Source organism: Pavona decussata, unplaced genomic scaffold (assembly GCF_977016875.1).
Source record: "Pavona decussata unplaced genomic scaffold, jaPavDecu1.1 SCAFFOLD_260, whole genome shotgun sequence".
Classification (NCBI taxonomy): Eukaryota; Metazoa; Cnidaria; class Anthozoa; order Scleractinia; family Agariciidae; genus Pavona; species Pavona decussata.
In genome coordinates this window covers 522,501-543,149 of record NW_028145663.1, presented here as the reverse complement: position 1 = coordinate 543,149, position 20,649 = coordinate 522,501, and the positions used below count along the sequence as shown (strand labels likewise).

At 37.2% G+C, this 20,649-nt stretch overlaps 1 protein-coding gene across 1 annotated transcript in view; it reads right to left on the bottom strand.

Annotated features, from left to right (window-relative positions):
* Nucleotides 1-2,165: 2,165 nt before the first annotated feature.
* The window catches only part of LOC146456138 (isocitrate dehydrogenase [NAD] subunit alpha, mitochondrial-like), a 30,044-nt gene continuing 11,560 nt past the window's right edge, over nt 2,166-20,649 (bottom strand). The window contains exons 5-12 of the mRNA XM_085093304.1: nt 13,185-13,242; nt 12,344-12,473; nt 10,322-10,455; nt 9,541-9,643; nt 8,167-8,231; nt 5,897-5,981; nt 4,250-4,402; nt 2,166-3,136 (exon numbers count right to left, since the gene is read on the bottom strand). Coding sequence (XP_084949430.1) covers nt 3,062-3,136; nt 4,250-4,402; nt 5,897-5,981; nt 8,167-8,231; nt 9,541-9,643; nt 10,322-10,455; nt 12,344-12,473; nt 13,185-13,242 — 803 coding nt within the window. The 3' untranslated portion in view covers nt 2,166-3,061. The remainder of the gene's footprint in view (nt 3,137-4,249; nt 4,403-5,896; nt 5,982-8,166; nt 8,232-9,540; nt 9,644-10,321; nt 10,456-12,343; nt 12,474-13,184; nt 13,243-20,649) is intronic.

Below are 20,649 nucleotides of genomic sequence, written 5' to 3'. Positions count from 1 at the left end.
TTATCGAATACCATGCAGCCAGTAAAATGCTGCGCACAAAAGACACCGTGTTTCGCCAACAGAAAAATGAAGGTCACTGATTTTTTGCCAAATTTTACGCTTTAAGACGTCATTATTAACTTGGGTAAATGTGGCTTTAGGCAAAGAAGAAACTAGCAAAAGTCGGTGTTTGTGACGTTTTCAAAACAGCTTGCCAAAATGAAGACAGACAGCATAGGCCTGCATGCTCACAAACTGACTTTCGTACGTTCATACGGGACATTGACCAACTGGTATTTGAGAAGAAAGGCAAGACAGAAGACAGATAACACTGGTATATGAAAAGACAGACTTAAGACCAGTTTGCAAGTTTAAATTTGCAGTGCGAAGGCTCCACATGCGAAACCTAAGTTTGTAAACTCGGCAAAAACGGTTTGCTGCAAGTTACATTGTGAAATATTGGTAATTTTTTGACAAACTGTTTCCTTGATCGACTTACAAAAGCTAAATTGTACTTGCTCAAGAAGCATCACATTTATTTTACTGAACACGCCATTTTCAATTTTCCAGTAGGAGTTTGTAATGTTAGTTTGCCGCCCCGCGGCACTTTTAACATCATCTTTACTTTAGTCCACTAAAATTTGTTAAAAAGCAACTTGAGTTCGACATACCTTTTAACTACCAACTTCTTCTTCTCTTTTCCATAAAAGAATAGAACATGCTTTGATTCTTGAGTTATTTAGCAAAATTTTTTTCTCTTTTCGGCAAAACACAGCTGAATCAAGTGATTTTTGTTTTGCAACTGAAAACATTCTTTTGTGACGTAACAAAGGAGGAGAAACGCGCGCGCGTAAATCAGCCAATCAGAATCTACTCTAGCCACGTAATGTAAGCGTGCGCGCTGAAGTTTGAATTTGCGCCCACGTTGTTGACAAATTTACATGCCAACCAGAGCTGAGTTGCTCGAAGCATGGTTAGCGCTAACCATTGGTTAAGAGGTATTAAAACCTATAGGTTGTCATGGCATTTAACCCGGGTTAGCGCTAACCATGCTTCGAGCAACTGGGCCCTGGGGCCCGTTTCTCGAAAGTCCCGGTAACTTATCGGGCCCGGTAAGTGTCTTTGGTGATAAATGTTTCTTAACAGAAGTCAATTTTTGTTAGCTTTGAGTTCTTGAATGAAAACGTAAAAGTACCTAATTGAAACGAATGGATATCATGAAATTTTACGAGTTTACGTTCCTTAAAAATAGGGCCAGTATGGGCAATGTATTTAGAATTGCTTACTATTCTTAACGCACGTTTCTGTAAGGTTATAATTGTTTGAAGGTTTGACTTATAAGTACCAGCCCGAGCTAACTCCTCACTAAATTTAAAATCACTGTAAAGCAGGGACCCTCAGGACCAGAGCTTAGTTTCAGACACACGTGAAATTTACTCTTACCGGAAATAGCTCAAAGCTGTCCGCTCAACCGCAGTGGTGTCCGCTATGAGTGACTTGATTGTATTTCTTCTTCGCTTTCATCACTAGATTTGAAATGAATTGATCCTTCGAAATAACCTCGAGCAACCTCGTAAATCCAGCTCGCTGCTTTAGGGTAACTGAATCGTGCAATGTACGTACGCAGTCCCTAGGCGACGTGAGGCGAGAGACCCTGGGAACGAGGTTGCGCTGTTTTAAACAGGAAAGTCCGGCTTTTGTAGGCTTCAGTTGTCAATCAACCATCAGAGCGTAAACAACTGACAACAACATGCGTGTTTTTCTACGACCCTTACTGGTAAAATTGGCCTAGTTTTCGGAAAACTGTTATATATAAACTGAATTAGAAACCGATGTCTTATGCTGCTGTGGTGATAATATGAAACTTTGAGGCATAGTTTTTCAGAGGACGTTTGAGTTAACAACTTACCACTACTGAAAGGCGTCTAAATTTGCATGTTACACCCACAAAGGTGTGTAAGGAAGAAGGGGCTTGCCCTTTTATAGCGGAACTTCTTGTTAAAGCTGTTAGCTTAGTATTTCAAGAGGGTTTTTTTAATTGTTAAACCGATTCAATTTTGGAAAGCAAAATTTCTCCAATAATAACTATCCCCGAAAGAGAGCCACCTTGAAAATTCCTTTGAAGGAATATAAACCTAGGACTCATAACGGTACAGTTAACAGTAAATTACCATGGAAAACAAATGCGGAGTTAACAATGAATTTTATTTTAATCATCAATTTTAATGTACAATTTGTTGTAATCTTCTAAGGCATCTGAGATAAATCTAAACTCGAAAAAATTATCGCAAAATGAAACAATTGAACATATTAATTGCTACAACTCACTTCATAATAATGTCCTTTCAATGAAAGTGAAATGTATGAAACGTAAGTCAAGAGTCACTTAAGAGTCACTTAAGACATCACTTAAATCACTTAAGTCAGTCACTCAAGTCACTTAAGCCAACAAGTGATCCTTCTCCAAAATGGCGGCCGAAAATTCAAATAAGTTAAAATTAAAAACGTCTACCAGCACTAGAAAGAGCACTTTTACTCTAGTAAACCTGCAAAGTTTCAGCATATCAGGTGCAATATCAGCTGAGAAAATGTAAGGTGAAAAATGAAAACTTTACAGACGTTTGTATGACCGGGAGTATGATGTACACTCCCAGTCATACAAACGTCTGTAAATTTGTCAAATTTCATCTCACATTTCCTAAGCTGATATAACACCTAATATGGTGAAACTTTGCAAGGTTACTAAAGTAAAGGTGCTCTGTCCAGTGCTGGTATCAGTTTTTCACTCAGTTCAATTTTAACTCATTCAAATCTGTTGCCGCCATTTTGGAGAACGGTCTATTTTCGTTCAGTTTGAAATAACAAGCAGGAGAACGAGCTAGCGATATATAAATAAAACGATTTTGAGATTTTGAGACTGGGAGTAGCAGGATATGGTAAAAATATAATTAAATCTCCAAGCAACTGTCAAAAAGTGACAAATCTGAAATATTTATCATCAAATGTTCCAGTGATTTTAGAAAAGAAAATACTAGTTACGTCAATAAATCCCAAAACCAGCTGGATCATTTAAAGAGGTTAACTATTCAAGTTTGCTGCAAATTTCCTTCGTGAATGCTGAGCAAGTGCTTTGGCCGCCCAGATCTCCGGTCAAAACCTGTTAAACATACAAAGTAAACGAGAATGATGTATTATTCAGTAATGACACAGGCATACTCAGAAAAAGGAAATCCGAGTGCTCCTAAACCTAAGACCTTCCGATTACTAGCTCAGATGTTCTACCAATGAGCTACAGGAGACTCGTGGGAGCTAAGGCCATTAAAAAAAGTTCATGGGAGAAACATGCATACTGCTAGGATTTGAATGACAATTTGTGGCATATGCGCAATGGAATAAATGTGATGGTATATTTTTATAGCATGTAAATAGCCAGCTGCTCTGCCTCCTGCTGGTTGAGATTTTTAACCTATTGCACTATTGCACATTGCCAATATAGACAAAGCATTGAAATTTTCATTGGGCGGATTTTTTATGCGTTTCTTCTCGAGCCACCAAAGTTAGTCCAGGATTTCAACAGTGTCGTGCCCAGTCCTCGCATCAAACTGTTGTTCCCCTCCTTCACAAAAACGGCAACCATTCTGAACAACTTAAACAAGGCCGAGCGAGGTCTGGAGCAACTGATAAAATGCGAAAATTTTTCGCAAAATCTGATCGAGGTCCGATTAGTTTTCAGTTACAGACTTCCAATTCAGAATGGCGGCATCGATTCAAGAACTCGCCAAGCCTAACTGCGCGCTTAAATTCAACATGGCGAAACCAAGAAGCCGGCAAACTCGTTTTCTACAATAAAGTTGGCGTAAGGGGTCCCTGTGTCAAAAGTTCAGAAGACCTGCACCTTTCAAATGCTCTATTTTCACTGGACCCTTATAACCTGCAGCTGCATTGTTTTTAGGGTTGGGATCATTGTTCTGTTGTTCGTTCTTTTGTCCTCTCGACCAACCATGTAAGAACAAAGAACGTGATTGCATTTCAATGCTATAAATTACTTTATTTTATCACTGCTATGTACTTTTTCTTAATGTAATCACTACTGTACTTTTATTTATTTTTATTTTATTTTTACTTATTTACTTTTTTTTTGCGCAATACCATCTATGTATATGGGAATGCAAATAAAATTGTTGTTGTAAGACGTTGCAAAAGGTATAGTTCGCCCCCAAAAGTTGGAACTATTTCTGAGAAAGGGAGAAGGTTAATTAAGCATCCTTACCTTTCCCTCTTTGATGGTTTCCAATACAGCCTTCTCTACACAGTCTGCATGTGAGTGAAGCTCCATATGCCGTAACATCATAACAGCACTGAGAAGAAGAGCTGTGGGATTAGCTTTGTCCTGTCCTGCGATATCGGGGGCTGTACCGTGCACCTGACGGAACGAAACAACAACAGTACAACAGTTGGCTTGAATGTTCACACTTTTCAAGCCTTTTCTTGTTCGAGAGAGCTAAGGTAAATGACTGAAACCTTGTAAACACCATCAACATTATTTGCAGGGGTGCAAATTTTTTTTCAACCTTGAAATCCTTTTTTCTGCTTCCTTTGCAATGCAGGATTTTTTCCCCTTAAATTTTGGTTTTGCACAATTTTTTCCCCTATTTTCTGACTCCCCCCCCTTTCACATTTCTAATGGTGCATCCCTAACGTGCTGCTTATTACAGTGTATCACTCCCAGAGTCTGTGGGGATGAGATCACACAGAGTGGGTGTGGTCACACACTTGCACAAGAGTGGGGTTATTCAAAGGGCACACTCCCGAAGGCACGCTATCCTCTCAATCATTATCATAAAGAACAAGACAATTCATGTTTTCTAGCTGCCCTAGCCCATTCCTTCACTCCAAATCAATTTTCAACCCAACACTAGCTTCGCGAGGTTTTGTGAGTCACGTATTTTAAGTTTATATATGAATCCATCCATGTCAAAACCGTTGCTTAAACATGGCCTATGCCCACTCTTTACGTCCGTCAACTTTTAAAGATGCTGGCAATTACTGAGCAGAGTATGGTCCACCTGAAACTTTCACTTTTCTCTTGTTTACTAACATCTTTTTCTCTGGTATAAAACGCTTTCAAAAATTCATTAAACGATCCTTGTAGACCTTCATGAGCCTGCTACATGTACGTGCTACATTTCATTCGGAGCTCCAAGAAATCCATATCCCTCGGTGGTTGATTGACATACGTTATATGGCTTACACTGTCCACTGTCTACCCCCTTTCATACTGAAGGTCATCCTTTATAGAAGTTCCTAAAAGTCCAAAGCTAGGAAGTCAGGAAGCCAAGCTGTGATGTGAATGTTCCGTGCCCAAGTCAAACATTAGCCACCAATACAATGTTCCTTTGGTACACTGGGCTAACAGGCTCCATTGAGGTAACGACCTGGGCCGAGTTGTTCGACGCACGATTAGCGCTATCCAGGTTAACTACAAGGCCCGGTTGTTCGAAAGCCATTTAACGCTAATCCCCGATAAAAAGTTAACCGAGGTTTTCATCTCGCTCGTTAAAAATGTTTTCCAATGCTCATTTTTAAACTAAAGGTAAAAAAAAAAAAAGTTTAAGTCAAAACTGAAGAGCAAAAGTCTTTTGGAAAGCTGCTTATGATTAGTAATTAAACTCGAATCAAACTTCACATTAACCCAGGATTAGCTTAATCGGGCTTTGAACAACTGGACCCAGAACTATTGATAGGTTTTGTTCGCTTTTAACCCAGGATTAGTGCTAATCGGGCTTCGAACAACTCGGTCTTATACGAAAATACTACAGGGGACTGTGACCATGGCCTCGACTATCATCAAGTCACTAATAACTATATCATCGGACTTAAAGAAGACATTTAAGTAAAACTTATTAACAGTTCTCACTGATTCAAATATGGCTACTCCATCCGCTCCAATATTCCCACTTGGTGTCACGCCCAGTCCACCAATCAAACCCGCACACAAATCACTGCAAAAAGGAGATTAAAATGTTATCTTAGTAACAAAGTTCAACAATTCTACAAGGTATCTTTTGAAGAGATTTCGTCACATATTGATTACCGCACATTCATTTGACTGGCTGTTGCTTACGCACAATCATAAGCCATTTTTAAGCGAAATGGCGGAAAAACCTTTGGACAAACAAGCCATCTTTTATGGAAATGTCCAAAACGGAATCGATGGACACAATGTCGATGTTAGACGTAAATGTCGCCGGATTTTATCTGTAATAGACAGACAACTGTTCGGTCAAAGTCGCATCAATCCGGTTTTCACACTAAGACGATACGTTGCTCATCTAATGATGTGGACACAGCCATTATCCAAAATTCAATCCCAAAGTATTTTTAAATTTATTAGTGCTATCGTCAAGGCTGAGGATGTTATAGGGGGTTAGAACAGCACAAGATAAAAATGGCTGAAAATGAGAGACGCGAGTAATTTTATAGTAATTTTAATTAGATTCTGGTGAGTTCCAGATTTTGTAACCTATTTTTCAGTTGGTTTCACATGTTGCACATCATTCAGTTTATTAAACATGGCCTATGCCCACTCTTTACGTCCGTCAACTTTTAAAGATGCCGGCAATTACTGAGCAGAGTATGGTCCAACTGAAACTTTCACTTTTCTCTTGTTTACTAACATCTTTTTCTCTGGTATAAAACGCTTTCAAAAATTCATTAAACGATCCTTGTAGACCTTCATGAGCCTTTGGACAAACAAGCCATCTTTTATGGAAATATCCAAAACGGAATCGATGGACACAATGTCGATGTTAGACGTAAATGTCGCCGGGTTTTATCTGTAATAGACAGACAACTGTTCGGTCAAAATCGCATCAATCCGGTTTTCACACTAAGACGATACGTTGCTCATCTAATGATGTGGACACAGCCATTATCCAAAATTCAATCCCAAAGTATTTTTAAATTTATTAGTGCTATCGTCAAGGCTGAGGATGTTATAGGGGGTTAGAACAGCACAAGATAAAAATGGCTGAAAATGAGAGACGCGAGTAATTTTATAGTAATTTTAATTAGATTCTGGTGAGTTCCAGATTTTGTAACCTATTTTTCAGTTGGTTTCACATGTTGCACATCATTCAGTTTATTAAACATGGCCTATGCCCACTCTTTACGTCCGTCAACTTTTAAAGATGCCGGTAATTACTGAGCAGAGTATGGTCCAACTGAAACTTTCACTTTTCTCTTGTTTACTAACATCTTTTTCTCTGGTATAAAACGCTTTCAAAAATTCATTAAACGATCCTTGTAGACCTTCATGAGCCTTTGGACAAACAAGCCATCTTTTATGGAAATGTCCAAAACGGAATCGATGGACACAATGTCGATGTTAGACGTAAATGTCGCCGGATTTTATCTGTAATAGACAGACAACTGTTCGGTCAAAATCGCATCAATCCGGTTTTCACACTAAGACGATACGTTGCTCATCTAATGATGTGGACACAGCCATTATCCAAAATTCAATCCCAAAGTATTTTTAAATTTATTAGTGCTATCGTCAAGGCTGAGGATGTTATAGGGGGTTAGAACAGCACAAGATAAAAATGGCTGAAAATGAGAGACGCAAGTAATTTTATAGTAATTTTAATTAGATTCTGGTGAGTTCCAGATTTTGTAACCTATTTTTCAGTTGGTTTCACATGTTGCACATCATTCAGTTTATGAAAGAGCATTCTACATGCTAAAAAGATGAAATAAACGTAAAGTCTGATATGACGGATTTTTTTTGTTTTATTTGCTTGGTCAAATTTTCATGTTGTTCTCGTATGAAAATCTATAAAAAAAATTCCTTATCAATTTTTCTTTCCCGCGTTTGAGGCGTATAAAGGCGTCAAATTTCACTTCCGTATTGACGTCACAGCCGTACTATCCCCAGTCTCCCGCGGTTTTGTACCCAACCGGAAGTGAAATTTGACGCCTTTATAAGGACGTTTTTTTTTTTTTTCAATTTTCATACGATAACAACATCGACACTTGATCAAGCAAATAAAAATATCTGTCATATGCACTTTAAGAAATATCCCTGGACACAAAAGTTTTCATGGCAGATCTATTTGTCGTCTACAAAACAAAAACAAAACAAACAAAGAAAAAGCAATGACAACAAAGTACGACAAGAATTTTCACCTTAAGATATCGCCGTATAAGTTTGGCATCACCATCACATCAAAACTTTTAGGATCCTTTACAATCTAGAATACAAATTGCAATAAGCATTTAGCTAAGAGTCTTATTTCCTGTTATAGTTATGAAAGCAAAACGAGACTGGCCCAAAGGATATCATAAATTTCACATTTCTCAAGGTGGTTAATCGATGCACACACCAATGTCTTGCACTTGTCTTGGCTTAGACTACAACCAGTCCCTTGTTTTCTTTATTTTATTGGGGGGGGGGGGGGGGGGGTACAGTACAGCAACGGAACCACGCGAGCACGCACGAAAATTGTTTCCCACGTCGCGTCTCCTTGCGTGAGGCAATTTTCGCGCGCGTTTGTATAGTTTGCTTGTTATTACTATCTCTAAGAAAAAAAAGATCTGCTCGTAGTCTGGTTAACAATTAGATTATTCGCTCTCGATTTCTATCGCGTGATAGCTGATGAGGACACAGCCTGAATCAGCTACATGTATCATGCACAGAAATCGAGAGCGAATAATCTAATTGTTTTAGTATAAATTTACTAGTCGTTCAAAACTAAACAAGTAAATTATCTATATCCTCATCGCAGACACTTCGAAAACGCGACGAAGCGGCCGCCATTTTGTTGAAAACCGCTACTCACTATCTATCACAGAATAGATAGCGAGTAGCGTAGCCAATCAGAGAACGGCATTCGTGATAGAACACTAGAAGATTTATACTAATCTTGGTTAGTATTTACCTAAACAACACCTATTTCGAGTAATATCGGTATGTTGTTCTCCCACTCACTTTCTTAAACAGTACGTATATCACAACTAACAAAAAGCCTGTTTCTATTGTCACTTTTACACCGGCATCAATAAAGGAGAACACTTTCGTCTCCGTTACGTCACTTCAAGTTATTCCTATATCTCCTTGTGCTCGCGTTTGCACGGATAATATTGTAGATTTTGTCCACGTGAAGATTTAGCCAAAATAAAGTTCCAGTTCGTTGAAAGAAAAATACAATAAGCGCTCCTCCTCGATCAAGCTCCCCCCCCCCCCCCCCCCCGCCACTTTTGGCCACATTTTAAATAAGCGCCCGGGGGCTTATTTTAGGAAATACAGTAACTAAGGTAGGTCATAAAATTGAAGAGCTATAGGAAACGACATCCATAATACCTTGAGCTTCATACGCTAAGGAAAGACTTGAACAATTTATGTCGATATAAAACCGCAAAGTGCCCAATTAGCCCTTCAAAACCTGATTTTCTTTTTTCAAATATCGATCGCTTTGGGCTCAGGAAATTCGATTAATTACATCTGACGGTAACGACATTTCAACCCGAAGCCCTCTGATTATTACTCCGTGGGAAACTCACATTAAGACAGGTTGTATCCAGGTACATCTCATTGTATCTGACATCTTTGTTCTTCTCGGCAGCCTCCCGGCAGCATTGCAGAAACAAACCATCTGAGCGGCGCCTAAGAATCAATAGTACACATGAACGGATTTACTAAAGAAAAAGATTATCAACAGTGTGCAATGAAATAAAGCAATAACAGAGATAACATGCTGATCTTGTGAATGAGACGAGCTCGCAAAAACTCTAATGCCATCGCTAACGCCTTGCTTTTGTGTACTCTACACTGAAACTATTATCTGAGTAACAGACTGAGTTACCCCTCAAACAGAGTAAAACAGATTTTAACCTTCTAACAAGTACAGTAACTAGTGCAAAATTGAAAAGCAAGCTTTAAAACAGCACTAAAAAAACGTATTAGCCAACAGGTCGAGAAAGCAGCAGAAAACTACAAACCAAGAGCTCACCAACATTTACTATGCAAACCTAGAAACTTTACAATTGACTCGGTCACTGTCCATTTTGTTTACATTTCTTCTGGTTTGAGGTCTCGTTTATTGGCATAATAAGAAATCTATGTTGTCTAAATGCAGCATCTGTTTTGTTATTGTTGTGTAGTTTATTTGTTTTTGCTTTTGTTTGTTGTTGTCGTTGTTTTTTGTTTTTATATCTCAACTTTTTAGATATAAAAAAACGTGACCACGAGTGGTTACAAAAACCACTGACAATGAATTGTCACTGTTACACGTCACTGGCTACTCTAAAAATAAGTTATTTCCTTCCTTTTTCTTTTACTTACATGATATTGGCTTTATGTACAGCAGTCACGGTATTTCTGCCATTTGCCTTGGCAAAGCTGAAGGCAAAGTCTGCGACTCTCTGAGAAGCCTCCTTTGTGATCAGCTTAATACTTTGCACTACACCATCAACAACCTGAAAAAAAAAAAAAAAAAACCAAGACTGTTTGTTAACTTATTTGCACCCATAGGCGAACTAGAGTTCAACACCAACAAACAAACAGTCCCACAGGAAGACAGAGCCCCGTAGACTTTACTTGAATAGTCACACTTGAGGATTTCATCCACAGACTCATGCAGAAGTTAGAATCACGTTTTACAGCATGACAAACAGTACAACAGGCAAGAGATGCTATGTAGCAATCATTTGAATCGTCACACTTTAGGACTTTGTTCACAAACGTTTTTTTTTTCAGTTTGTTCATTTGGATGGTGATAAAATAAGGATTTCATCCACAGACCGCAAATTAAAACCGCCTTGTATGGCAAAATAAACTGATCTGTACCACAGGAAAGTAGAGCTCAGTACCTTTCATGTGAATGGCCATTTTTTCCGACCAAATCGTAACACATGGTCCCTCTGCAGATTTTACAGACTTTGATGTCTTAACCCTCTCTCTCCTAAGAGTGCCATATGGCACAGGAAGTAATTATTGGGTCAATTTGTATCAAATTTGGACACCAAACAGATCTTGCAGAGATCTGCACAATGGAAGCATAAAATCTTACCCCTCTCCTACATGAGACATGATTAACCACCCCTCCATTTTTTGTAACTTTTTTCTCTTACACTTTTAAGACCAAGTCACCATTTGATAGGAAACTATGTACTGAGATCTGCAAATTAAGCTATAGTTTAGGGGTATACCCATTGTATATGAGAAGTGAGATGTATTTTAAGGTTTTTATTTTCTCGTTTTTAACACTTTTCATTTTTTTTTCTGTTACTTCCTTTGCTTTAGCTGGAATGATTAATACAATGCCCCAGATAAAACCTTTTAATTGATATATTACAGTTGGTGTAGAGGTTCACAGTTGTCGTTTTACAAAAATACATTTCCCATGGGAGTGAAAGGGTTGAAGTGGGTGCCACCATACTTAAAACGTCATAAAACGTCTTAAAACGTCAAAGAGTTGAAGGCTATATATTTCAAGAAATGAATCCTTTATGTGTGCACCAACAATAAATCTAATTTTAGTGGAATTGCTTCAGGAAACCACTACAAAGAGACCTCAAATGATCACGCTTGAAAGAAGCTGTCTAAATAATTATCAAGTACGTTAGTCTGTAATAGGTGCTTTTGCAAACTTGGCTAAAATTTGTGTGCTCTATTTGATCCACTAGTGCATAAATTATATATTCCACGATACTGCATACTAGACTTTTTCTACATTATGTTATTCTCTCTGTGACCATGTGAGACACCATGATTATTTGATTTATATAGTGACTCCTTCAAGTTATTGTCTCCTTTGTATCAAGCACTCCCCTTGACTGTATTCTACATAAGCGCCTCTATTCTAATAACTACCAACTTCCAATAAGCTCCCTTAAAGTTATTTATCAACACCTTAATTCCAATACGATCCCCTATAAGTGCCCTCACAAGATCAACCAACATGATTTAGCTTCCTTTATTGAAGCGAAAAGTCTCTATTCCACTACCTCTGATAGTACTGTTAGTAAAATTCTTGAAGATACTGACTTAAAACTAATCTGCTTATACAAACTGGTATTAGTTCTCAACTGGAAATAACCTCGTTTGTACTGAGGTTGGTTGTGACTTTAATGATCAGTTTCCTCAGTAATATGTCATACTACTTTGCTAGCCGCTTCACTTGCTGACACTTTCTCAATGTAGAGGATTAATAACGACTGTAAGGGGTTTCCGGTATGCTTACAACTGGCACAACGTATCATTAAAGCTTTGTAACCCCCCAGCTTTAGAAGACCCATTTGGAAGTCATAATTTCTCAACAAACATTGTAAGTTATTATTTTGTTAACATCGTCAATGGCCTTACCACATGTTCTATGCCGCTGTATTCCCCCTCTGTGTTTTCTCTGATGGTGACCAAATTAACATCACTGTATGCGGTGGGATAACCTTCTATTGACCGGCAAGGACGTACATTGGCATATAGGCTGAAAATTCTGTCAAAATAAAGTGACAACAACTAAAACTAAGTAAACATACTTTTAAACAAGTCTGAGTATTAGTCAGTGATATAACCTTGAAGAAAAAGCAAAATGCAATCCTAAACATTAGTCAGGTTTTGTTTCCAGAAATCTTAAGAAACCTTCACCTAAAACCAAATTAAATGTAAGCCAGAACTTAGTTTTACACGTTTTTGAACATGCTGCATGCTATCCAATAATGGTATGGTGAGATAAATTACACTATGAGCCTAAGTGGACCACTAGGCCAGAGCCTAACCCGGTTTCTGTACCATGAAGCAACTACAAGTATTGCTTCTCCCCCCTGGATGGATGGCTATTCCATCACAGGGTTACCCCCAGCAGTATGTTGCCAGTAGTGTACCCATTTATACACCTGGGTGATGAGAGACAATGTGGAGCAAAGTTTCTTGTCTCAGGAAACAACAGCAATGAGGAGCCCACCTATAGCCTCAAGCCACCAACTCTCTGAACTTCCGATTGTCCAAAAAAAAGTCTAACATGCTAACCGCTCTGCTACCTTCACATCCAATAATTGGTCATATTTGCATAAACATTTTACACTATAGATACACACTATAGGAAGATGAAGGATCACCTTCCACCCCAGCCCCCAAAAGCATAGTTTGAGTGTGAGTGAGTCTTTCTCACTGAACCATTAGAGTTCATGATTTACAGTGTTCTAACCTTCTGAGAGTCAGATTCATAGACACGTGTCCTTTGCCAATCTTTGTCTCCAATGGACCTACAATAAAACAAACATGTTGAGTAGAATGAAAATAATGCAAAACCACGTTACTTAGAAAAACAGCATGTTGTGTGTCATTTCACTAGAGAAGTAGTATGTCTATGTTACAGAATTTGTAACATGGACGTACTACATACATACAATGTATACAATATACATACAATGTATTTAATACATAATTTTGTATGTAATTTAAATTCTTGTTTAGGATTCAGGCATTCAGTCCCTGGAGTGTGTGCCAAATGTATCAAAGGCCTCTAGGGGTGTCCCCCATATCCTGTAGTTTGGAGTGGGCAAGACACATTGAAAAAGAGAATTTCATAGCCAAAGTCCAATATTTAGACTCCCGGGCTGATTATGAGAGTTTTTTGGGATGCTATTGACTGTAGGCTCTTACAAGAACTAGTAACTTCTTCTAAGAGAATGTGACAGGCCTTACAATAAATTTGGAGACAATAAAAGCGATACTTAATATACAGTCCACAGTCCACTCACACTCCACTAGTAAAGTCCCTCAACATCTTGCTGAAGGAGCATGGCAACATATAAATTCAAATTGGATAAACTAGTCTGGCTGAGATGTAAAAATTTTGTTAAAAGCCGTAACACTAACTATAATTTTTATATTAAAGGCAAAAATTCAAAAATTTGAAAAGCTCTTTTTCAAAGCATATTTTTAAAAGAAAAGAGGACATCAATAATTATTAGTGGCCAATATAGCCAAGTTCTTGAGTTGAATACTGAAAATTAAAGGCTTTTTCTGATATTCAATTACTAGCCTCAGGATTGAGTATACACACTCAAAGCGGAAATTAATAACCCACTATTACATTGATAATTGTTTGCAAAAGGGCATCGATGGCCACAAGTGGCCTATTACAAAATATTGGCCTGGGAAAAGTTATGGGGAAATATTTTGACCAAAAAAAAACCAAAACAAAACAAAACAAAACAGATTATTGTACACTGGACCTACATGTAGGACAAAACTGTTACACATTAATTACCACAAATATACAACTGCAACATAGCAGATTAATAATTTTTAAAGAGCGTTCTGGCCTATAATATTAAGAATCCCTTTCTGGTTGATCTTAAAGCAAAAGTGACATATCACTTCCTTTCTTGCTTGTGTCTATTATACTTTATTACTGAAGTGGCAATGGTAGGTACAGAGCCTAACACTGCTACCTTTCATCACCTTCTTAATTAGCTGCATGTGATTTATTGCAAGTCAGATTAAAAAAAAACACACACACAAACACTAATAATAATTTCTGAAATGTTTATATACAAGCAAGAAAGGAAGTGATACGTCACGCAAGTAATATGAATTGAATCGCTCATGGGTAATGAACCTCTATATATATCTTCTATATATTTGGTCATGGGAGGTGCACTTTATCACTACATAAAGGATTGAGGTCAAAGTCATTGCTTAGGGCACTTTTTTGTGAGGTTAAATGTTTGCCATTAAGAAAGATTGAAATTTTCTCCAAGCCGGGGATCTAATTAGGGTGATTTCAGCTACGTGAAGCTTTTAACAACTTTAGTTAATGAAGTTTGAAAAGAAAAAACCTTGATGTATGTGAGCGATATGAACCAAATTGCTCATGGGTAATACATGTAAGCCTATTATTGGTCACAGGCTTTCATCCAAGGATTTAATTAACCTATGGTGATTCCAGTGATCAGGGTTTTAATACAGCTTTTGTTAATGAAGTTTGAAAAGAGAAAACCTTGATGTACATGGGTAATATGAACTGAATTGCTAATGGTTAATTAACTTCCTCCATATTGGTCATGGGAGGTGCACTTTATCAACACATAAAGGATTGAGGTCAAACTTACTGCTCAGGAGCCTCAGGGCACTATTTGTGGTTGACATTTTTCACATTTTCCTAAAACCAAGGAACTTCAGTTTCCTGAATGTCTAACCACTACTCAAACAGTATCAAACACTATCCGTAAACAACCTTCTGCTATCAGCTACAGGCCTGCTGGGATTTTATTCCAAGAACTGGCTTCTAAAGGCCTAATAGGCCCCTTCAGAGACCTTAGAGAACTAAAAAGTTTTTTTTTTTCATGATAGGCACTCAAGACACAAGTACTTTAAATTTATCCTCATACAGAACATAGGAATTACTGATAAATTGGGGGTGCCAACTTACATTTTTATAGGTTGCTTGGATTTTTGATTGAATTTGAAGTAAAGTGCTTTTACTGAGCTACGTAGCCTAGAAAAAAATTTAAATGATTGACTTTCATGCATTGTGTTTTTAGATGTGTAGTGTACATATACTAGAAAAAAAAGTTAAAATGTAACCAGGTTAAAAAATAGTATTGATTTTGTCAAACCTCTGTCAAACCAACCAGAATGTACCAAGGAAGGCATAACTAGACAGTAGTGCATGCAGTAAAATTACCGTGACAATGATCTATGAGTTAAACAGAGAACTTTAAGCAAGGTACATATGTATGTGTTGTTGTGACTGCAAACACCTACTGCGTGTTGGGTATCATGCTCCACTAACTATATTTTACAGTCTGTGTTGTAAAACTTTTAACAAGTGTAAATTTAATGAGTCAATCAGGATTGTTTCAATGAAATACATAATTCTCCTAATGAATGACTTGACAATTTCATTATTTTAGCAATGATGTTACTGGACATTTAGGCTTTTGTCCTCAAAGCCTTTTTTCAATCATGAAAACCCCAACACTACCTACAATTTTTATGTTAAAGACAAAAATTCTCAAATTTGAAAAGCTAATTTCCAAAGCATATTTAATAACAGAGAACATTAACTACAGTACAGTGGCCAATATGCCAAGCTTATGAGTTGTCATGAATACTGAAAATTAAAGGTGTCTTTGATATTCAAATATTAGCTTCAGGATTAAGTACGTACTCATAGACAAAATAAACAACCTGCTATTAAATCAACATGTTTGGAAAACAGCACCGACGGCCACAAGTGGCCTATTACAAAATATTGGCCTGGGAAAAGTATGGGGAAATATATTGACAGAAAAAAAAGATATCATGATTATACACTGGGCCTAGGACAAAACTATAGTTACACATGTAACCACAATTTAAGACACAAGTCTTTTAAATTAATTCTAATAAAGAACATAGTCCTGAATAACTGACAAAATTGGGGGGTGTCCAATTAACGTTTTTATAGGTTGCTTCGATTTTGATTGAATTTGAAGCACATACACCCTGTAGTGCTTTTAGCTGCGTAGCCTAGAATATTTTTTTTTAAATGATTGACTTTCATGCATTGTGTTTTCAGATGTGTAGTGTACGTACTAAAAAAAGTTAAAATGTAACCAGGTTTACAAAAGGTATTCATTTTGTCAAACCTCTGCAATGTCAACATTATAACCTTCCTTAAATGGTTAAATTTGCTAGCCACATTTGACGCAAGTGTAAATTTAATCCACGTCAATGTATTTTAATTTGTGGTAATTCCACAATACTGCACTCAAGAATAGACCCTTCAGCTATAAGAGCTGTTATTGAACAGTGATGAATGATCAATATTACTTCCTTGTTTGTCAGGTCACTTAGGATATAAAAGGAATACTGACAAACAGTGGCTTAACACATTTTGTGATTGCCTTGGTCAGTAACAACTGTCGATTGGCTGCTGTAAACTTCAGGTAAGGTTTTTACTACCAGCTAAGAGATATATGGGAATTCTGGTCATCAAGGAGTGTGGTATGAATGGTTCATACAATTTTCCAGAAAGTTTTGGGGATGAAAGTATTGCAGCCGCAAGTACATGCATGTATGAAAAGTTGCTTAAAAATCAATACTCGCAGATTTCCTAAAATTAATGTCCCTTGAAAAAACAAATTCTGCATTGTGTGACTCAATAGTTTAAAAAATGTCCAGTGATTGACTTGAAAAAATACATTTAATTGAATTAAACCTTTGTAGCACAGAAAGGTTTTGTTATCTTGTTACAACTGGCCACAAATCAAGAATCATTTCTTTCAAACACATAAAATGATGAATTTAACTTCGCCACTATTTTAGTATTTTGTAACCCAAATTTGTATATCATAAATTTTACTGACCTGGATAAATTCTTGAAATTTAAAATACAAGTCTTCAATGAATTGATTTGTTATGAAACTGATAAAAGTAAGGAAACAGCACTATTAATGGGGCACACCCATTATTTCAGTATGTTATCACACTATTTTGAAATATTTGCATACAACATTCATCCCCTCTTTAATGACACATTTGTGGTCATTCCATTTACAGGGGAAAAAATAATTGCATTTGGCTTTTAAGAATTTCTCATCTGGTTCCCATACATGAAGTCATCTAGTTACATCGACATTTTGGAAAGACCCACATGTATGTCCCACTTAGCAGGAAAAAATTATTTTCCATTACTTCTTGGGTACAAAAATAACATTAAGGAAACAATAAATTGAAATAAAAATGGCCCTGGCAAATCCCACACGTTAAATTGTGATTTAAATATTAAAACCAACTGAACAAAGCTCGAAGATTACAATCATTGCATTAAACTATTTAGTTTCAGCTTTTTTTTTTTGGGGGGGGGGGGGGGGGGCAATTTGAGGTCATGAAGGTTGTTTTGCTTTTCTCACATCTAGAAAAATATATAATTATTTTAAATAGGAGCACAAGATCACATTCTGGTTCAAGTGGTCTAATATACTGTATGTAACTACCGTTGTTTTGAATTGTATTATCTCAACAATGTGTGCCTTGCTTCTTTAACACAGAAATGAGTACACTAATAATTAATCATAATTTATTAACTTATATAGTGCCCTTTAACATTAGAATGATCAAAGGCGCTTTACAATCCAAGAAAAACTAATATTTACAATAGATATTACAATAATAGATATTACAATAGATAATAGATATTACAATAAAAATGCTATTTGCCTTAGATCATTACAATAACAGTACTAAAATAAATAATAATAACAAATAAAGCATCTTGTTGTCTTGCTGCCTTTATGTGCCTGGATGAGTTTTATCTCAAACACTGTTTCTGAGGATTTTTGCTCTCCTAGTAATTCTGGTAATCAGACATGTCCGGTATGTTGCTTCAGAAGTATACTGTCCAGTGTTCTCACAGGCCTACAGTTGTGGACAAAACTGTTAAGGAATTTTAAGTTGATTTCCAAATTGGACTGCTACTGACAATGATACATCAACAACAAAGCCCCCCCCCCCCCCTCCTCCCCTGCATCAATGTTGGTTTGCTGCTGAAAACATGGCTGGGTCATCGTCCGGCCTTCAAAGCAACATTGAGTTAGGGAGAGGGGGAAATGAAGGTTTGCTACTCTCCAGGCCCCAGTCATTCAAAGAGTGGATAATTTTATCCACCGGATAGGTTGCTATCCCACAGATGAAATGTGTGCAAGATTTTCCTGATAGCCCTTTAATTTGTGGATAAAAGTAGAAGACTAGTGTATGTCAAATTTAAGTGTGGGATTGTGTGAAAAAACTTGCCAAAAACGTTAGAAAGATAGCTTTATTAAGAAGCAGAACTTGATGCCAGTCACCACAACCCATGCGAGTTGGAGTACATTTGCTCTGCTGGATAGTGATTTATCCAGTGGATAAAGTTATCCTCTCTTTGAACAACTGCATGGGGCCTGGCAGGTAGTGTTTTCTTCAAGGTAGATGCACAAAATTTGCAGTTTCTCAACAAGTTTTGCCCACGATTGTAAGTAACCCACTTTAACGTACACATGTAACACAGCCACATGTACTGTGGCAGCTGGTTCTTTGTCAAAATTAATGCTCCCTCGAGCTCCAAATCCAAGCAGTATGCAGGATGCTTGTTACATAAAACTACTTCAATGGTCTTAGCTTCCACAAGTCTCCTGCAGCTCAATGGTTGAGCATCCAAACTAGTAATCGGAAGCTCTTAGGTTCAACTCCTGTTGGGAGAACTTGGATTTCTTTTTTCAAAGTATGCATGTCACTGACTGTATAATACATTCGATTTCTCATTTTATATTTAACAGACTCAAAATACACTGGCCATTGCACATATGCCACTCATGAACACTCAAATCCTAGCAGTATGCAGGATGTTTGTCCCATGAACCTACAATTATTGAACTTTGTGCCTACAGTATCTTTCCAATATGGGCTAACAAGTAAAATTATAACGTTATGCTATGCCTTATCCGTCAACCAATTACACTTTGTTAGTCTGAGTTCCAAACGTCATGATACTGATCAAACATGACATGAAAATTATAGCTCTCTTACTTTAATTATAAGGTTAAAGTGGGTTTTTCCTAAGGGAACGATTACATATTACATAACAAACTGTTACATGTACTTGAATTAGTCCGCATTTTCATGGCGTCACCTGTCAATTACAGTTATTTTTAAGAGCTACAAACAAACGACAGCAACCTTACTCCATAGCAAAATGCTTAAAAATACGACAAGCTTGCCCTCTTTTTGCTACCATTTCCATGCAAATGTGTTGAATTGTCATTGAATTCTTCATACATGTCATGGCAAATCCCCCTGCCATTACCGACATTCACAACTTACAATACTCCACAAACACTTGTCTTTTTGAAAGGCAAATACCGTTACCTCAAAGCGACTTAATTTAATGCACATTTGTGGAGTAACATTCCATTTCACCCTTAAAGAGCAATGATTTTTTAGATTGGAAAACTACACAGTTCACTAGCTAGAGTAGATTTAGGAAATGTGCATATGCTTACCCCAGTTTTGGCAATAATTATATTAATACCTAATTTAAATAAAACAAAAATGGAGTAATGTTCTTCCCAGCAGTGGAGGAGATCAAGTTGGTAATGTTGCAGTTGTCAGCAAGTCAATATTGCTGTGTTGGGAAATCAGTTGAGCAAAGCAATGTCCACAGGGCACTAATTGTAGTTGCTCTGCTGGGGAATTTGTTGCCAGAAATAGAAAAATTGCTAACGGACATTCATCATTTCGGCCTTGAGCGGCAAATCACCCCTCCTTTAATAAATACAATCAGCGCGTCAGCCATACTTTGGAATAGACTTCTCTTGTTGGTATTTCTCTTGATCTGGTCTACTGTATGTTAATAAATACACTAGTCGCTGCTTGCATTCTCTGACGTGGTGGTCACTAAGGCTTGCCATATTGTAAACACCAAATGAGATGGATGCAATGCCACTCCTTTAGATAAGCATCTCTATCTACTGATGTAACTAGATCTCCACATCCTCCTCTTCCCACCCTAAAATAATATTAAAGACTGAAAATGGACACTTGCATTCCGTTCCGCGATGAACTTGGTGGTTTACAGTGAAATCAAAGGCAACAGCAATAAGTTATCATAATATGCTACAAATAAAGGTATTTAGAAAACTACA